Below are 15315 nucleotides of genomic sequence, written 5' to 3' on the forward strand. Positions count from 1 at the left end.
TTGCATGTGCAGTGACTTTATTTCTTAAAACAGTTACAATCACTGTACACACTTTAAATCTTCAATTAAATTGCCATACATTGACAATTCACTAGAACAAGCAGTTGGCAACAATATATCAAAGGTAGCAGTGTAAACCATACATACAAAATGAGATGATAATGGGCACAAGGGTTTTTAATGTGCACTGGAACACCCACTGAATTCCCAAGTGTTAGGCTGAAGTGATGATATAGTTCAAGTGGACATGGCCAGCCCTAACAGATGGAATAACAAAATACTGCCTTTACCTACAGCAACGTTTTATGGCTGCACAGGACAGAAAGGACATCCTGCCAGATCCTATCAACACACCTGGGATTTACCCACTAGTGTCTGTGCAGAATAACCTCACTCACTCTGCTCTTACTGCAGCAACATGTCATTGACACAAAGCCTGGCCCTCATGACAGAGAGCCAGCTTCTAAGGCTGTGGATGGTCCCAGCAAGGCAACATAGGAGTCAGTAAAAGAAACAGAAGCTTGCAGGAACATTAAAAAAATAAGATGACTGAGCCCATGTATCTTTGGGGTTTCTTCCATTCCCCCCCCACACACCTGACATCATCACCACCTATTACAGGAAACAAGGATGTCAAGGCCTGGTAGCAGCTCCTTTCTCTTCCCTGGGCTCACAGAGACTAAAAGGCATTTGGATTTGTCAAAAAGAATGCACTTAAATCAGAAAGCAAAAACCAAAAGAGACAAAAAAAGACAGACATTTGCTATTATACTGCAGCATTGAGGAAGAATTACTTTGGTTTGTGATTTTTCTCTGTTAATACACTCACCCCCACTGCCATTGAATATTTGTGATGATCTGTTACAATCACTGTTCATTAAAGTGGGTCTTGTCCTGCCCAAGAAGTGCAAATACTAATGAAATCTAGTCACTGAGGATAAACCTCACAAAGGATAAATGATTTACTTTCTTTAACTGTAATATAAATAACTGTATGAAGCCTGCATTTAACCATAGGCTCTTACACAGATTCTGTGCAAGCAAGGTAACAACAGGCAGGGAGGAACATGATAAGTACACACTGTGTTACAAACTATACTGCCCTTGTCTGCCATTTCCTTCTGTAAATAAATCTAACAAAAAAAAAATGCTAATTGCAATGGATTTCCATTGAAAAACCACTTCACTTCCTCCCTTGGCATTTCCAACATTGAAAACCTTTTCCAAGACAGAATACCACTTGGCAAACAGGAACACCTAAACCAATATGCCAGTAATTCACTGCAGAATTTCTGCTCTATATATCCTCCCCACATACAGAACTAATCCAGTAACTGTACCTAAAAAAGTCATCCACTCTTTGCTCCCTGACAGGTGGGCATACAATAGATTCCCTTCAGTGTTGCAGGAACACCTTGTCTTATTTGAGGCACTTAAGATTTTTTAAATGGCTAATGTATCACTACACAATCTAATAAACAGTGCTCCTCTGGCACACACACATCTTGGGGAGATTACTTTTATCTGTTTGCCAATTTTATCTATTTGCCAATTGCAATTGGACAAGATAAAGTATGAGCCTAAACAAGGAACAATGAAATAATCTGAAGGATGGCATGGATTTTCATAAATAAAGCTCAAAAGTTTTTACCACTCCTTTAGCATTTACTCTGAGCAATAGAAACTAAAATGCAACATTAATAAAAATATTTCTAAATCATCAATTTTTGTTTAAGAAGTTCTTGATTTTTTCTTTACACGCACAATCTTTATTTCAGAGAATTACCTTAATTTGTACTGTTTGATCACTTCAAAAAGATATAAAATATAGGCTCTGACTTGATATTTAAAAAATAATGGGATATTTAAAAAATATCTTGACTCTTTTACCCCCCACAAAAAGTATCTTATTTCCAGTTTTGTATGATTCTCCAAATGATCTCCAAAAGCATATTTATATTATGTGAAACTTATAAACCTTTACAGTTTTTCATTATTATTAACTGAGAACTGTTACTTTCTGGTACATTGTTATAGTTTCATTATTATTTTTGATATGGACAACACGTTAAAACCTAATTATCTTAGCTGTCTAAAAGTGACTCTTGATAAGACAGGGTTTATCAGTTTAATATTCAAAAAAGGAAATTAAAGTGCACAGAAACTCTTCACACTAATTTATGGCGCAGTCACCATGTGTTATATGGCATTACAAGATTTAATGACCTAGTAAAATACAGGAATCTGAAAAGCATTCAGTTTATGGGAATGCAAAGCTCTTATCTGCAGTTTGCTTCAGCAAATGTGACATTCAGGTCACGATACTCCAATGCCACGATGTAGACTCTGCAGCAATAAACCACTGAGTACCACACAAATAAAAACTGTTCCGTGTCTTTTGGACAAGAAAGCCAAAGCTGCAGAATAATCTCAGTGCCTCCTTGCTTAGTGTTTGTCACTCACAACCCTCAGTTACGATGCCCAGAGCACCCTAGCACCCCTGTCCACACCCAGCTGGTGCTGTGGCTGAGGAGAACAGCCAGCCACAAACATCAGCAGTGCAATCTCTGCTCTCTCTCTCTCCTGTTAGTGTTCTTAGAAGTTAAAAGTGGAGGGTCCTGCACACTCCAGCTCCCATTAAACAGTACAGACCTAAAAGATCTGCCATCTGCTTAAATATCTAACTAGTTTTCTTTCTTGAAAATTGGCCTTTTTATCATACAGTAAATTCTGTATTCTACTTTTGCAGTATACTCTGCAAATACAGAGTACACTGTAAACACTACTGGGGATCAGACTACTTCAGCATTATATCATTCATTTCAAGGCAAGGAAAATGCCATTAGGTCAATTACAGGATCATTCTAGCACACTGTAGGATGCTGGCAGTGGAAGTTAATACAAGACTTGAAGGTCTTTGTCTGCTCTGCATTCTGGCAGGAAGCCAAGATGGACCTTGTACTTCTGCCCAAAGCACAAGAAAATCTCCTTTTTTATTTTTTTCTTTTTTTTTTTCTGAATGATCACCAAAGGGCAACCAAGGAGGAGCCCCTGGAAGGAGGGGCCCCAGACCCTCAGTGGGTAGAAAGGATATTACACCAGAAGCTTTTGTAATGATAGGAGAAACAGCAGCTTACCATATAATCCTAAGAATGGTCAAGTATTTCAAGATCTGAGCTTAAAAATGTCAGATTTGCTCAGCATTTCCCAAAATCACATTATCAAACTGAAGGTCACCTGCTAACTAAGAGAACTATTCTGTTTTTAAAGAACAAACCTTGACTAGGCAGCTATTATGCAAGTTTCTGTTTACATTTCCAGGAAGGCAAAAGAAGGCCACACTTGGTAAAAATGAAATTTGTTCATATATAGTGTTTTCCTTCTGCTGATAGCTAGAGACACACTTGTATATATATCACCTTTTTAAAAAATAGTGGTTAATTAAAGAAGATTTGTTCATAATTAAGCTAGAAAAATACAGTTACTCAGGTAGAAAAAGTACAAAACACACATAATCCATTCACATTATCTACAGTGATAACATAGGGACATGTTCTATGCCTAAAGCAGCTAACATTACACCTGCATACTGATTTTCAAAGTCAGTTGTGTGCATACATTTGCAAATATCATACAAGTTGCTTCCCAGACAGGAAGTATTCCCTAGATGTAAAATCATAAATCACATGCCTGAACATAGTGAAGCAGGTGACTGACTGACTGGTTTTGTAAAGAAAATACAGGCATGGCAAAAACATCTGCACATTCCTCAGCTTGAAAATCCAGATCTATTGCTTTTTGGCTGACAAGTGTTGTGTTTTCAGACTTGCAACCAGAAAAACAATACACATCAGTGCTGTATCAGTATGAAACAAAACATGGCTTCTTTCTGCTTTTAAACCAAGTCCACTCTGATTGTAGAACGTCATCCTTATCTTTTCTTACCCTTAAAATGCTTGTATACTTTGTATGCTGGATAAATTAATCCTATTTTCATACTCCAAAGGAGTTAATACTCCTCTGCTGCACAGATCAGAAGAAACCCCCTAAATAGCAGGAAGAGTACGCCTCTGCTGGGCTGTTAACTCCGGGTGCCACACATCCACGATGAATATCAGGCGATAACTCTCAGCGTCCTGCCACACTTCGTGTTCGAAGGAGTCATCAAAAATAAGAACTTTCCCTTCTTCCCAGTCTCTGTAAAACAAAAAAAAAAAACATGCTTTAGTGTAGTACTTGAAGGGCTGTGGAGCAGGTAAGCTATAGATCAGCTCTGAAGATGCTCTTTGACATATGAGAAAGATTTAAACAGTACAGATTGCACAGTCAAGATTTCACTGCCTAATCCAGAGAGCCTGGAGTATGGGAGCTTTAAAGAAACTACAGAAAGGTTAGTGTAATGGACCTTTATGTTATTGAGGGATCCTTCCCCCTTATTCTGCACAGTTATGTTCACAAACACTTTCAGACATTTATGGTGTATGTTATTTATTATACTTTTAATTTTATATTATTTTAATGAGTATGTACTGGTGTGATAATCCACTTTTTTCATTTCTAATCAGATACATCAGTGATGTACATAAGTGATGAAAACTGAGGGAATGACTAGTAACATGGTCATACAGTTCAAAAAGAAATTACTTTAAATCAATTTGCTTTTTCTAAAAGTCAGAACAATGCTTTTGGAAGGTCATGTGGTCCAACCCTCTGCTCATAGGAGGACTCACTGCAAAGTTAGATACAACTTTGAGATTAGATGAAATATTAAAAAATCCACTAGTGAAGAGCCTGAGATATCTGCAACCATAAGAGCACTCTACCATCTTATTGTCAAACCTCCATTTTACCCAGATAAAAGTTCCTACACTGTCCCTTGTGTTCATTGCCTCTCATTCTACAACTGCACCTCTCTGAAAAGAGTCTGGCTTTGTCTTCCTCACAGTCACCCCTCAGTAGCTAAGAGAGTAACTAGGCTACTCTATAGCCTTCTGGTTTCCAGACTCCAAACATGTTTGTTAAGTTTCTCATCCTAATCATCGTATCCATCCTCCACTGGAGTCCCTCTAGTTTATCAATGACTTTGTTGTAATAAACTATCCCAAACTGGACACTGTACTGCAGAGGCAGTGTCTTTAATGCAGAAGAGAGAGGAGAAAATTGTACTGCTCCAACTGTTTCCTACAAATTTACTAACACAGTCCAGTACACAGCTAGACTTCATCAATACAAAAGAAGATTATAAGTCATGTTCAACTTGGCCCCTAGGGTCTTTAAGCCCTCTTCTGCAAAGCTGTTTTCTAGGCAGTCATCACCAGCCACTCCAGCCACAAGGTGTTTATCTGTTTCCAGCCTCAGGGCTTCGCTTTTGCATTTGTTGAACTTCATCACATTTCAGCTGGCAGCTTCTCCAGCCTGCTGAGACCTGGATTCATAATTTTGAAGAGAAGTTTAACACCTGATTATACACCTCCAGATGAGAGTGGATGAATACCAGTCAAGGTAACAACAGTCAAAGGAACATTCCTTCCTAAAGCCACTCTACCATGAACACACACAATTTATTTAACAGGATCCCACAGGAGCTGAAGCAACCCAAGGGGATGGATGCCCTCAGAGGAAAGTAAGCACTAAGAACAGTAAAAATGCTAAAGACACAAAGGCCTTGCCATCAAAGATGAGAATGCATTGCTTAAGCTCATTCAGCTGTATTCATTTACAGGGAAAACAATTATCTTTTTCAAAAACAGGGTGAAAACTAGGTTCATACTTCCAATTCATCTCCATATTTTTAATTCAACCAAAGGAAAATGTAACCATCAAAATTTATGGGGTTGTGCTGTAATGTTCTGAAAAGAAATTGAAATAGGATCAATTGAAATAATCAGCTAAACATGATTTAAACAAGAGTAAAGAAACCAGAGAGCATAACATAGTAAAAAAAATTCACACTTGCACATGCCTTAAAGGCCCAGGTTAACAGCCTTTTGCAGGTTTCAGATATGATCACATGGGGTTGTTTGATTGCACATCAGTTTTCTGGTAATGAAAATGTTGTATGTCACACAGACCCTGAGTTACTGGTACTGCACTAAAGTTACATTGCTTTTATTCAAGTCCATGGGAGTAAACCACTTACAATGCTATAATGTGGTAAAAAAATTCAAGCAGACTTTGGGTTTGGTTTTTTGGGGTTGGTTTATTTTGGGGGGGAGGGTTCTGGTTATTTTTTTTTTTTTGCAGTTTTTTGGGGGTGTTGATTTTGGGTGGGTTTGAGTAGGGTTTTTTTAGGAGGTGGTGCCAGGGGTGTTTGGTGGGGAGGGCTGGGGGATTTGGCTTTGCTTTGTCTGGAGCAATTGAGATCAAGTGTTGTTTTTCTTGTTGGGGGAGTAGCTTGGTTTTCCATTGGTTTAGGGGTTTTTTGAGGGCTTTTTTTTTTTTTTTTTTTTGCTGTTGTTTCTGGTTTTCTTTCTTTTTTTTTTTTTTTTTAATTAAATCAAGCCTGAAAAGAACTGCTCTAAATAGCCTGAAAGTGCAACTCAGTTAAGGACAATAAAAACCCAGGCATCCAGATGAAGTAGCTTCAGAGGTTAAAACCCAGGATCTATAATTTGCATCATAATGGGATCGGCTGTTTTGCACAACAAAGAAAAAGTCATAAAGCTGACAGGACTATTAGCCCCTTTTGAAAAGGCTACAAACCCCACTATTAGCATGCAAATAAATATTTTCTAGAAGCCTGATGGTGTGAGAAACACTTCTCAGTGGTAACACAGGGACCATATTGTTCCGGTCTGGTGCCGAGCCCCTTTGGGGTGGTTTCCAGATAATTCTCCATATCAGTTCTAGTGTCACCTGTTAAAGGCGAGATCTCAGACTGGCTTCTGCACAACGGCTGCACCTTCACCTTAATTTCAACATAAGGTTACCTTCCTTGATAGCAATGCTGGATTATGATAACTAGGTATTATTTACCTACCACTTTTGTGCATTATACCCTGCACTTTACAGAACTGGGACTTCAAAATGGCCAAGTGTCATGGTTTAGGAACTGGGCACAATGCCAGTGCCTCCATGAAAACACATCCACCCTGGTGTCTACTGTGAGATGTGATCAGAAACAGAGCAAGCAAACTCCAACTTAGGAATAAAGGAAAAAAAACTTTATTAACACACACACACACACACACACAAAGAACAGAATGGAAATCTTTCAAACACATTTCTCCTCCCCCTTTCAACCCACATTACAACATACAATACCAACTCAAATCTTCCTTCAGTCCCCATCTCCCAGGTTTTAATTCTCAGTCCATTATCCTTCTTCAAACAATCAATTCATTCTATTAAAGAGAAAGGAGTCTTCTCCTTGTACCATTTCTTGACTAACCCCTTTCCATATTCCATGCTCCCACCATGGAAATGGACCAGAAGATTGCTTTTGGGGTTTCTCTTTTTAAGGATACTTTGGTCAGCTCCAGGAAAACGACAGTCTCTCCAATTTGGGATAATAAAATCCCCCCCATTTCCCCGGGGCTAGGGCTTCATGACAGAGATCATCTTCCCATTCCTGATCTCTGCCCATCACCACTCTTCACTGCCTTTCTTGGATCCGAGCCATTGCTTTCCCCCCAAAACCGCAGTCTCTGTGTTACAATAGAAAGCCAGTCTGTCCACAGCATACAAGAAAAAGTTCAGCCAAAAAAACTGCTCTGCTTATCTCCTCCCAAGTAAATTCTTCTCATTATCTCCGCTACACCCTACTCACTCAAACCTCTCATTACACTTGTCCATTTCTTCTTGTTCCAGCCTTATCTCTTTCCTCCGGGAGGATCAACATTTGCAAGGTTTCCATCATGAGGAAAAAAAAGGGTTAAAAATCATCTTTATGGGTGCTGGACTCCCTTCTCACTTTTGGCCGACTTCCCAGGAGCTGCAAGCCGTATCTTATCTCTTTCTCTCCTTTCTCTCTCTCATCTCTAGGAAGCAGGGGGGGGGGAAATTTGCTCGGTGCTTCTCACTACTTCCACCCCTCCATCCTTTCACTGCCCCCCCCCCCGGTCTCTCTCTCTCTCTCCAAGATCCAAGGCCTCCAGCCCAGCTCACGGCGCCTCGTGGCCTTTTCCCCTCCCCCACCCGGCCTACAGCCGGAGGGGGAGAGAGAACTGATCCAATCCCTTTGCTCACTGAAAAGCAAGAGAGCTACTTCCTGGGAGTTTTGCTTTTTATACCCTGTGTTCTCAGAGGCGGAACCATCTCCTCATTGGCCCAAACAGGTGCCAATAGTCACACCTGAGCCCCCACTGGGCTAACCACTGTCTCCAAAAATAAAAACCACTTCCTTTCAAACCAGGACACCAAGTGACCTAAAATTATCAATTCTATACAGAACAAGAAACACAGAATCATAATAGTTTGTGTTCAAAGAACCTTTAAAGGCAAAACCTGCAATGAGCAGGGACATCTTCAACTCAATCGGGCTGCTCAAAGACCTGTCCAGCACGATCTTGAATGTTTCCAGGGATGGAACATCTATAATCACCCACTATTCCTGTGGGTGACCTGTTCCAGTGTCTCACCACCATCGCTATAAAACACTTCTCCCTTATTTATAATCTAAACTGACCCTCTTTTAATTTAAAAGCATTACCCCTTGTTCTGTTGCAACCTTTCTGATACAAACTGTCCCAGTCTTTCTGAAAAGCTCCCTTCAAGTACTTAAAGGCTATCATGAGGTCTCTCTGGACCCTTTTCTTCTCAAAGCCAAACAACCCCAGCTCTTTCAGCCTTTCCTCATAGCAGAGGTGTTTTAGCCCTCTGATCATCTTTGTGGCCCTCAGCTGTGAGGTACACCAACTCCAAACAGCTGCAAAAAGCTCTTCTGCAAATGAAGGAGTAAAACACAGCACTAGACAGTGCTGATTTGCCTGTCCATCAAATGATGAGTTCCATTGTAAACAACCATACTGGGGGGTGTCAGAACCCAGGAAATTCCTCTGGCTGCCCTGGAGGACTCGAGACCCTGACAGGGGACTTGGAGACCTTGGCATGGAGCTGAAAACACCTGTGCCTTCGATTTTAGCACCTGGAAAAAACAATTACCAACTTTGTATGAAGATGTACAAGCCACAAGAGTTTGAATAGAATGTCAGTGAGTTTATCACAGGGTGAAATATAGAATTTTGGGGTTTTTAGAATGGGGGTTCAGGGGGCAAGGTGAAGGAATCTGGGTGTGTCCAGTCCTTCTTCTTCTTGGCCTCCATCTTCTGCTGTGATGGTGGCACTTTTGGATTGGTTTAGGGTTGAGACAAACTGTTTAACATAGGTGATAGGTATTGGAAAACTATTTCCACACAGTTTCTAGTATAAAAAGATAACACTGCCTCTGAAGGTGGTCAGTGTGCCTCAACCCGACCTGCCAGACAGACCTCGGCGGGTCAGAGAAAGAATGTCATAGATAACAAATAATAAACAACCTAGAGAATGAGAACAGAAGAATCTTGACTCCTTCTTCAGCTTCCAGGCTGGAACACATCTCAGGGTCATCATGACCACAGAGACCCCCAAGAGGGTGGCACAGAGGTAACCAAGGATGAAATTCTCATTGTTTCTGTTCTCTCTCTCGCACACAGCAGCGGCACAGGAGGCCAGAAAAAGCCATGATGCTAACCTTCCTCTTCCAGCCAGCTCTCCTATTGGAAACCACCAGTTTATCACTGCTCTGAAGCACCAGGAGGAAAGAAATGGAAATTGCTCAGGCTAAGTCTTCCTCCTGGCACCATTCCCTCTGCCAGTAGTTCACACACCCCCTCTGCCACAGGGGAAGGATATATAAAAGCCCTTTCACTGCCAGCAGTAGACACACTTTGAGTGCTTCCAGGGAAAATCTCGCCCTTGTTTCTGAGTGTACTGCTCTTGCTGTAAGCAACTGATCTTAACACTTTCAGCAGAAGTTGTAGTCAGCTCTTGAGTGCTTCATATGTGAAATGAATGTCTGATGCATAGGACTGACACAGGTTCTGGAATCTGAACACTGACATGCTCTATGTTCTGTCTGCAGCAACAGGCATTTTTCTGCTCCTGACTTTGAGGGAGTGTTGATACCAAGGAGGTAGTTACAGGATTATCCCTTCTGTCCAGGTTAAGAAGGGTGCCAGCCTTATAACAGGTGGTGAGCTGTGGACACCTGCTCTCTTGGCAGCAGAGCAAAACTACTATTTTGCTCACACCAGCTACTAAACAGCCACCTAATGGTAATGCCATGCAGTCACCACCAATGTGAACTCACACTAATGTCCCAAAGTGAAAAGACTCCATGCCTCTATATCAGTCCTCTTGGGCAATTAGCTACCTCTCCCTCCACCCAACTTGATATGGATATTGGATTGGAATGCTGGAAAAAAATGTCTGTCACTTTCTATATGTAGGTAGTGTAGGTTGTAACACTGACTATAAGCTACATGTTGGCAGGAGAGTATAGTAACAACACTTTTTGTTCTTAACAGCTGGATACTTCTATCCTCAAAAATTCCAAAGATTTCCAGTTGTGGTTGTTTCAAGTGTTATTAAAAAAACCCTCCTTTGCTATGTATTGCAGTCATGCCAACAGGAGTAGCATTCCATTTCTCAATATCAAATTAATTCCATTTCTACCATTAATTATATTATTACATTGAAAATAATTCAAAATTAGCCCTCGTTGCCCTCAGAAGCGGCAGAATCTTTCAAAATATTTGTACAAATATTAAGCATCATGAGAGGTTCTCTTAAGTCCAGCAAATTTAGCCTGTAAGCAACAAGAAATCAAATTAACACTACATTTTTCTTTCTATGTTTAGTAATGTAACACAAAAAACTTAGCACATTTTCCCATCTTTCTAAGGGGAGTATATGCCCTGATTGTAAATGTATAAGCTATGCCATTTAATTTCATTTTGGACTGAGCAAACAGAGATAAAATTGAGTTGAAATTCAATACAATGTTTTCGTCATGAAGAAGTTTCTGAAAGAAACTTCCCTTAAAGCACACTTTAAAATAAAATTGGCACCTGAGTAATTCATTGCACCTAAAACTTCACAGATGTCTTCATCCTGAGATCAACTTCAACTGGAATATTTTAACTGAATTATAACAAATAATACAAGGTGAAAAGGAGATTTCTGCTGGAAGTACTATGGTATTTTGTCACAGAAGTAAAAAATGTAGGTATATCTTAGTCAGCGTCTGCCAAAACAGCAACAAATTCTATGTCTCTCCAAAATCAAAATAAATACAGGAACTCTGTTGGCAGCAATATTAGATTGGCATTGTAAAAATAAACAGAGACCCCATAGACCAAATCCATTGTTATTTCCATGCCATAGCAGAGAAGAGCAGGTTTGTCTCGAAAGGTTCCCCTGGCACTGTTTCAGAACTGATATTTTTGAGTTTGTACCATGAGTTCAGAGTGCAAACTGCCTGTTTAATGAAATCTATTACACATCCAGGTAATCAAAACACCCTTCTTTTTTTCTTCTTTTAACTACATGCAGTCCCATCCCTTCTTCAGTCTTGAGGAAAGTAGGGGAAAAAAAACCCAAAAAACAAGCAAGCAAGCAAGCAAGCCCCTTCCCCCCAAAACAGTAAAACCCCCCCAGTACTGGAACCATACCTGTTCTCTTGAGCACACCGTATTCTGCAGCCTTCCTTAGGGATCACCAAGCCCAAATGCATCCTCAGCCTACAATTGGTGGGCCCTGTGTGGGGCCAGACATGAGTCCCTGGGTGCATGATGGAATATTTGATCTGTAAGAAGAGAAAGGCACATTTTTCAACACATTCCATTTCACAACCATGCTGCAGTAGGTCAGGACTCCTTTTAGTCTCATCCTTGGTGATGGGTGAAAAGTGTAATGCCATCTTTTGTTTGAGTTTCAGCAGCAATTCTCTCTCATATCCTAAAGGCATTTAATACTATGAAACATATGTCTCATGGTGCGTGTGTGTGAAACCAGGGGTGTGTTTGTGTGTGAAAGTACACAATTTTAATTTTACTTAAATTAACCAGTATTCACATTTCAGGCTGAAAATAATTATCTTCTGTTTACAGTCAGAAAAAATATCTTCTTTCCTATGGAAAGATTTAAAAGGATGGACAATAGGATACACAAATCTGTGTTCATCAGACTGGCCAGCCCCTCTCAGATGACATCTTTGGAGGTCACTGTCAGCCTTGGCTGTAGCAACCCTGAGAAGGTGGAGTTCAAGATCATGAGAGGATGGAAAAAATAAAAAAGCAGAATTACTACCCACAGCTCAGGAGAGCAGATTTGGTCTTACTCAGGGATGTGCTGGGAAAAATCCCATGAGAGAAGAGGGGTCTAGGACAGATGGTTGATTTTTAAGTAGCACCTTGTCCGACTCAATAATTCCTATGTGCAGGAAGCAAGGTGACCCAGAAAAAAAGAAACACAAAGGAAACATACAGGAGGTGGAAGCAGGGTCAGGTCACCCAGGAAGACTGTAGAGACACTCTCTGCAAGGGCAGGGATGAGGCTGGGAAAGTCAAAGCTCTCCTGGTGCTGAATCTGGAGACAGAACTGAAGGTAACAGGAGAGATTCCTACAAATATCTCAGCAATAACAGGAAGCCTAGAGAAAACATGCCCAGCTACTAAACATGACAGAATATCTGATGGCAAAGGACATGGAAAAGGCTGAGGCTCTACATGTATTCTTTGCCTCAATCTTTGCTGGTCTGACTGACTTTCAGGAGTGCCAGGCACCTGAGACCAGTGAAACAGACTGGAGCACTGATGACTGACCTTCTGTGGATCAGGTTAGGGAACATTTAAACTGGGTTCATGGGTCCTGATGGGATCCATCCATGAAGCCTGAGGGAAATGGATGATGTGCATCCATCCATAATCCAGGCAGTCTTTGAAAGGCCACTGCCACCAGCAGAGGTCTCTGAGAACTGGTAGAAAGGAAATGTTCCTATCTTCAAGAAGGACAAGTAGGAAGGTCTGAAGAGCTACTGTCTAGTCAGCCTCACCTCAACCCTTGGAAAGGAGATGGAGCAAGAAATCCTGGAAACAATTTTCAAACACATGAAGGAAAAGAATGTACCTGGGTGTAGCCAGTAAGGGTTTATGAAGGGGATTCTGTACTTAACCAGCTTTCTGTGGTGAGGTTTCTAGCTTGGAGCACATTGTTTATCTCAATGCTAAGTCTTTGAACAGTCTGCCATAAACATCCTAATCAACAAAGTGAGGAAATAGAACCTAGATAAGTCCCCAGTGAAGAGGATTGAAACCTGGCATTTAAGCCAGGCTCAACAAGTTATGATCAGAGGCACAAAGTCCAGCTGAAGGCCACTCATCAGGGGTGCATCCCAGGGCTCAGTACTGGGTCCAGCACTGTTTAAGAGCTTCACAGTGACTCAGAAGATGGGACAGAGTGCACCCCCCTCAGCAAGTTTGCAGATGATAGAAAATTGAATAGGAATGGCTAATACACTACTTTTTTTTCCCCTGCCTTTCATAAAGACCTTGGCAGGATGGAGAAAGGAGGAAACACAAATCTTAAAATATTTGACAAAAAGCAGCATAAAATTCTGCACTAGGGAGGCATGCACCAATACAGGCTGATGGACAACTGTCTAGAAAGCACCTTTCTAGAAAGACACTGAGGGGTCCTCACAAGGTCCTCACAGCACCCAAATTAAACAGGAACCAGCATTGCAGCAAAGCCACCAACAGCTTCCAGGGCTGCAGTATGGAGAGCTCTGGCAGCCCACTGAAGGAGGTTATCCTTCTCCTAAGAGTTCATGAGATGTCTTAAATGTTGGACCCAGTTCTGTGCTACCTGCTATGAGAGACACATGGACACACTGGAGCAGCTGAAGGGGTACAAAGGGGATTAAGGGATGGGAGGATCTAACATACAAGGGGAAGCTGAGGAAGTTGGGACTGTTCAGCCTGGAGTACATAAGGTTCAAGGAAAGATCTTATCAATGCATTTAAATACCTGATGAGAGGAGTGAAGAAGGCAGAGGCAGGCTCTTCTCAATGGCATCCAGGGAAAGGCAAAGAGGCAATGGACACAGATTGAAACACAGGAAATGCCATTTAAGCATAAGGAAACACTTTTTACTGCACACAGGAACAGGCTGCCCAGAGAGGCAATAGAATCTCTATCCTCAGAGGCATTCAAAACCTGGCTGGACACAGCAACCTGTCCTAATTCCATCATACTTTAAGCAAGGGTAATCTCCACATGTCCCTTCTCACCTTGACCTTTTTGATTCATTCTACATCTCGGGGTACAGGAAGCATGAATAATGAATGACAGTGATGAGAAGCACCTTTTCAATTGGGAAATCTGCACATTTGGCTGGGACAGAGTAGTTTTGGTAAATGTTAGATTAAGGTGTTGCATGGTCTTCAGCCATTAACAGAACCAGCAGAAGACAGTGTGTGCCTCTTGTCTGAGGAGTTTTTTTTTTTGTAGGATGCTTACTAATATCTGAGCTAAACCATTCTGTAATGCTAATATGCCAGCACTGAACATTGATTGCTGTCATGTACATTATCTGCCCATGCAGATCAGTCTGGATATGTCTGTCAATTATATCTGCCTGCTGTGCTCAAGTGCTATAGGTAAATTGTTCTAAACTACCAATGAGATGTACTATGGCTGCAATGTAAGAAATGTCCAGAATTAAAACTAGCTGTGATAGTTTTTAGTTTACTGCTATTTTTAAGAAGAATGTTACAATTTTGATCACTTCCTATTGTTCTATACAGTGTCTCAGCAGCACTGAGCAGGTAGTTGATTATTTTACATTTCATTTATCTTTGTCACTACATGAGGTGACCAAAGCATCCAAATAGTCTATCCACCACAGAATTCCTTTTTTCCTGATTGTGTTTGTTCCCATTGCTTACTGGTGCTTTCATATGTGACTAGGCATCAGCTGATTTAGGTTTATTTTAGCAGTAACATCTGAGTCATGGCTAGGATAAAACCAAAATTGCCCTAGGCATCTCACAATAGTGGGTGTAAAACTTTAGACTTCTAGAGCACGACTTTTCAGATTATTTTACATTTATATGTTCAAAATAGGTGACTACAGCTACAGCTGTAAATATAAAACATCTCTGCAAACCATATGATGGTGATAACATGTAGGGCACCAAGAAATTGTGAACAAAACAGTAGCTCTCAAACAGAATCTGCTCTCAGAGGGGGATCCACTTTGTCTCTGGATGTGACTGAGGGCAGATTTCTTGCAGCCACATTGAGTGTGATGACTTCTAATCAGTTATATTCACT

At 40.9% G+C, this 15315-nt stretch overlaps 1 protein-coding gene across 7 annotated transcripts in view; it reads right to left on the reverse strand.

Annotated features, from left to right (window-relative positions):
• The window catches only part of ASPH (aspartate beta-hydroxylase), a 113712-nt gene continuing 98397 nt past the window's right edge, over positions 1 to 15315 (reverse strand). For all 7 annotated transcript variants that reach the window (XM_030230593.2, XM_050971155.1, XM_050971154.1 and 4 more), the window contains 2 exons: positions 11652 to 11785; positions 1 to 4197 (listed from right to left, as the gene is read on the reverse strand). In XM_030230593.2, the coding sequence (XP_030086453.1) occupies positions 4047 to 4197; positions 11652 to 11785 (285 nt within the window). In that variant the 3' untranslated portion in view covers positions 1 to 4046. The remainder of the gene's footprint in view (positions 4198 to 11651; positions 11786 to 15315) is intronic.

Source organism: Serinus canaria, chromosome 2 (genome assembly GCF_022539315.1).
Source record: "Serinus canaria isolate serCan28SL12 chromosome 2, serCan2020, whole genome shotgun sequence".
Classification (NCBI taxonomy): Eukaryota; Metazoa; Chordata; class Aves; order Passeriformes; family Fringillidae; genus Serinus; species Serinus canaria.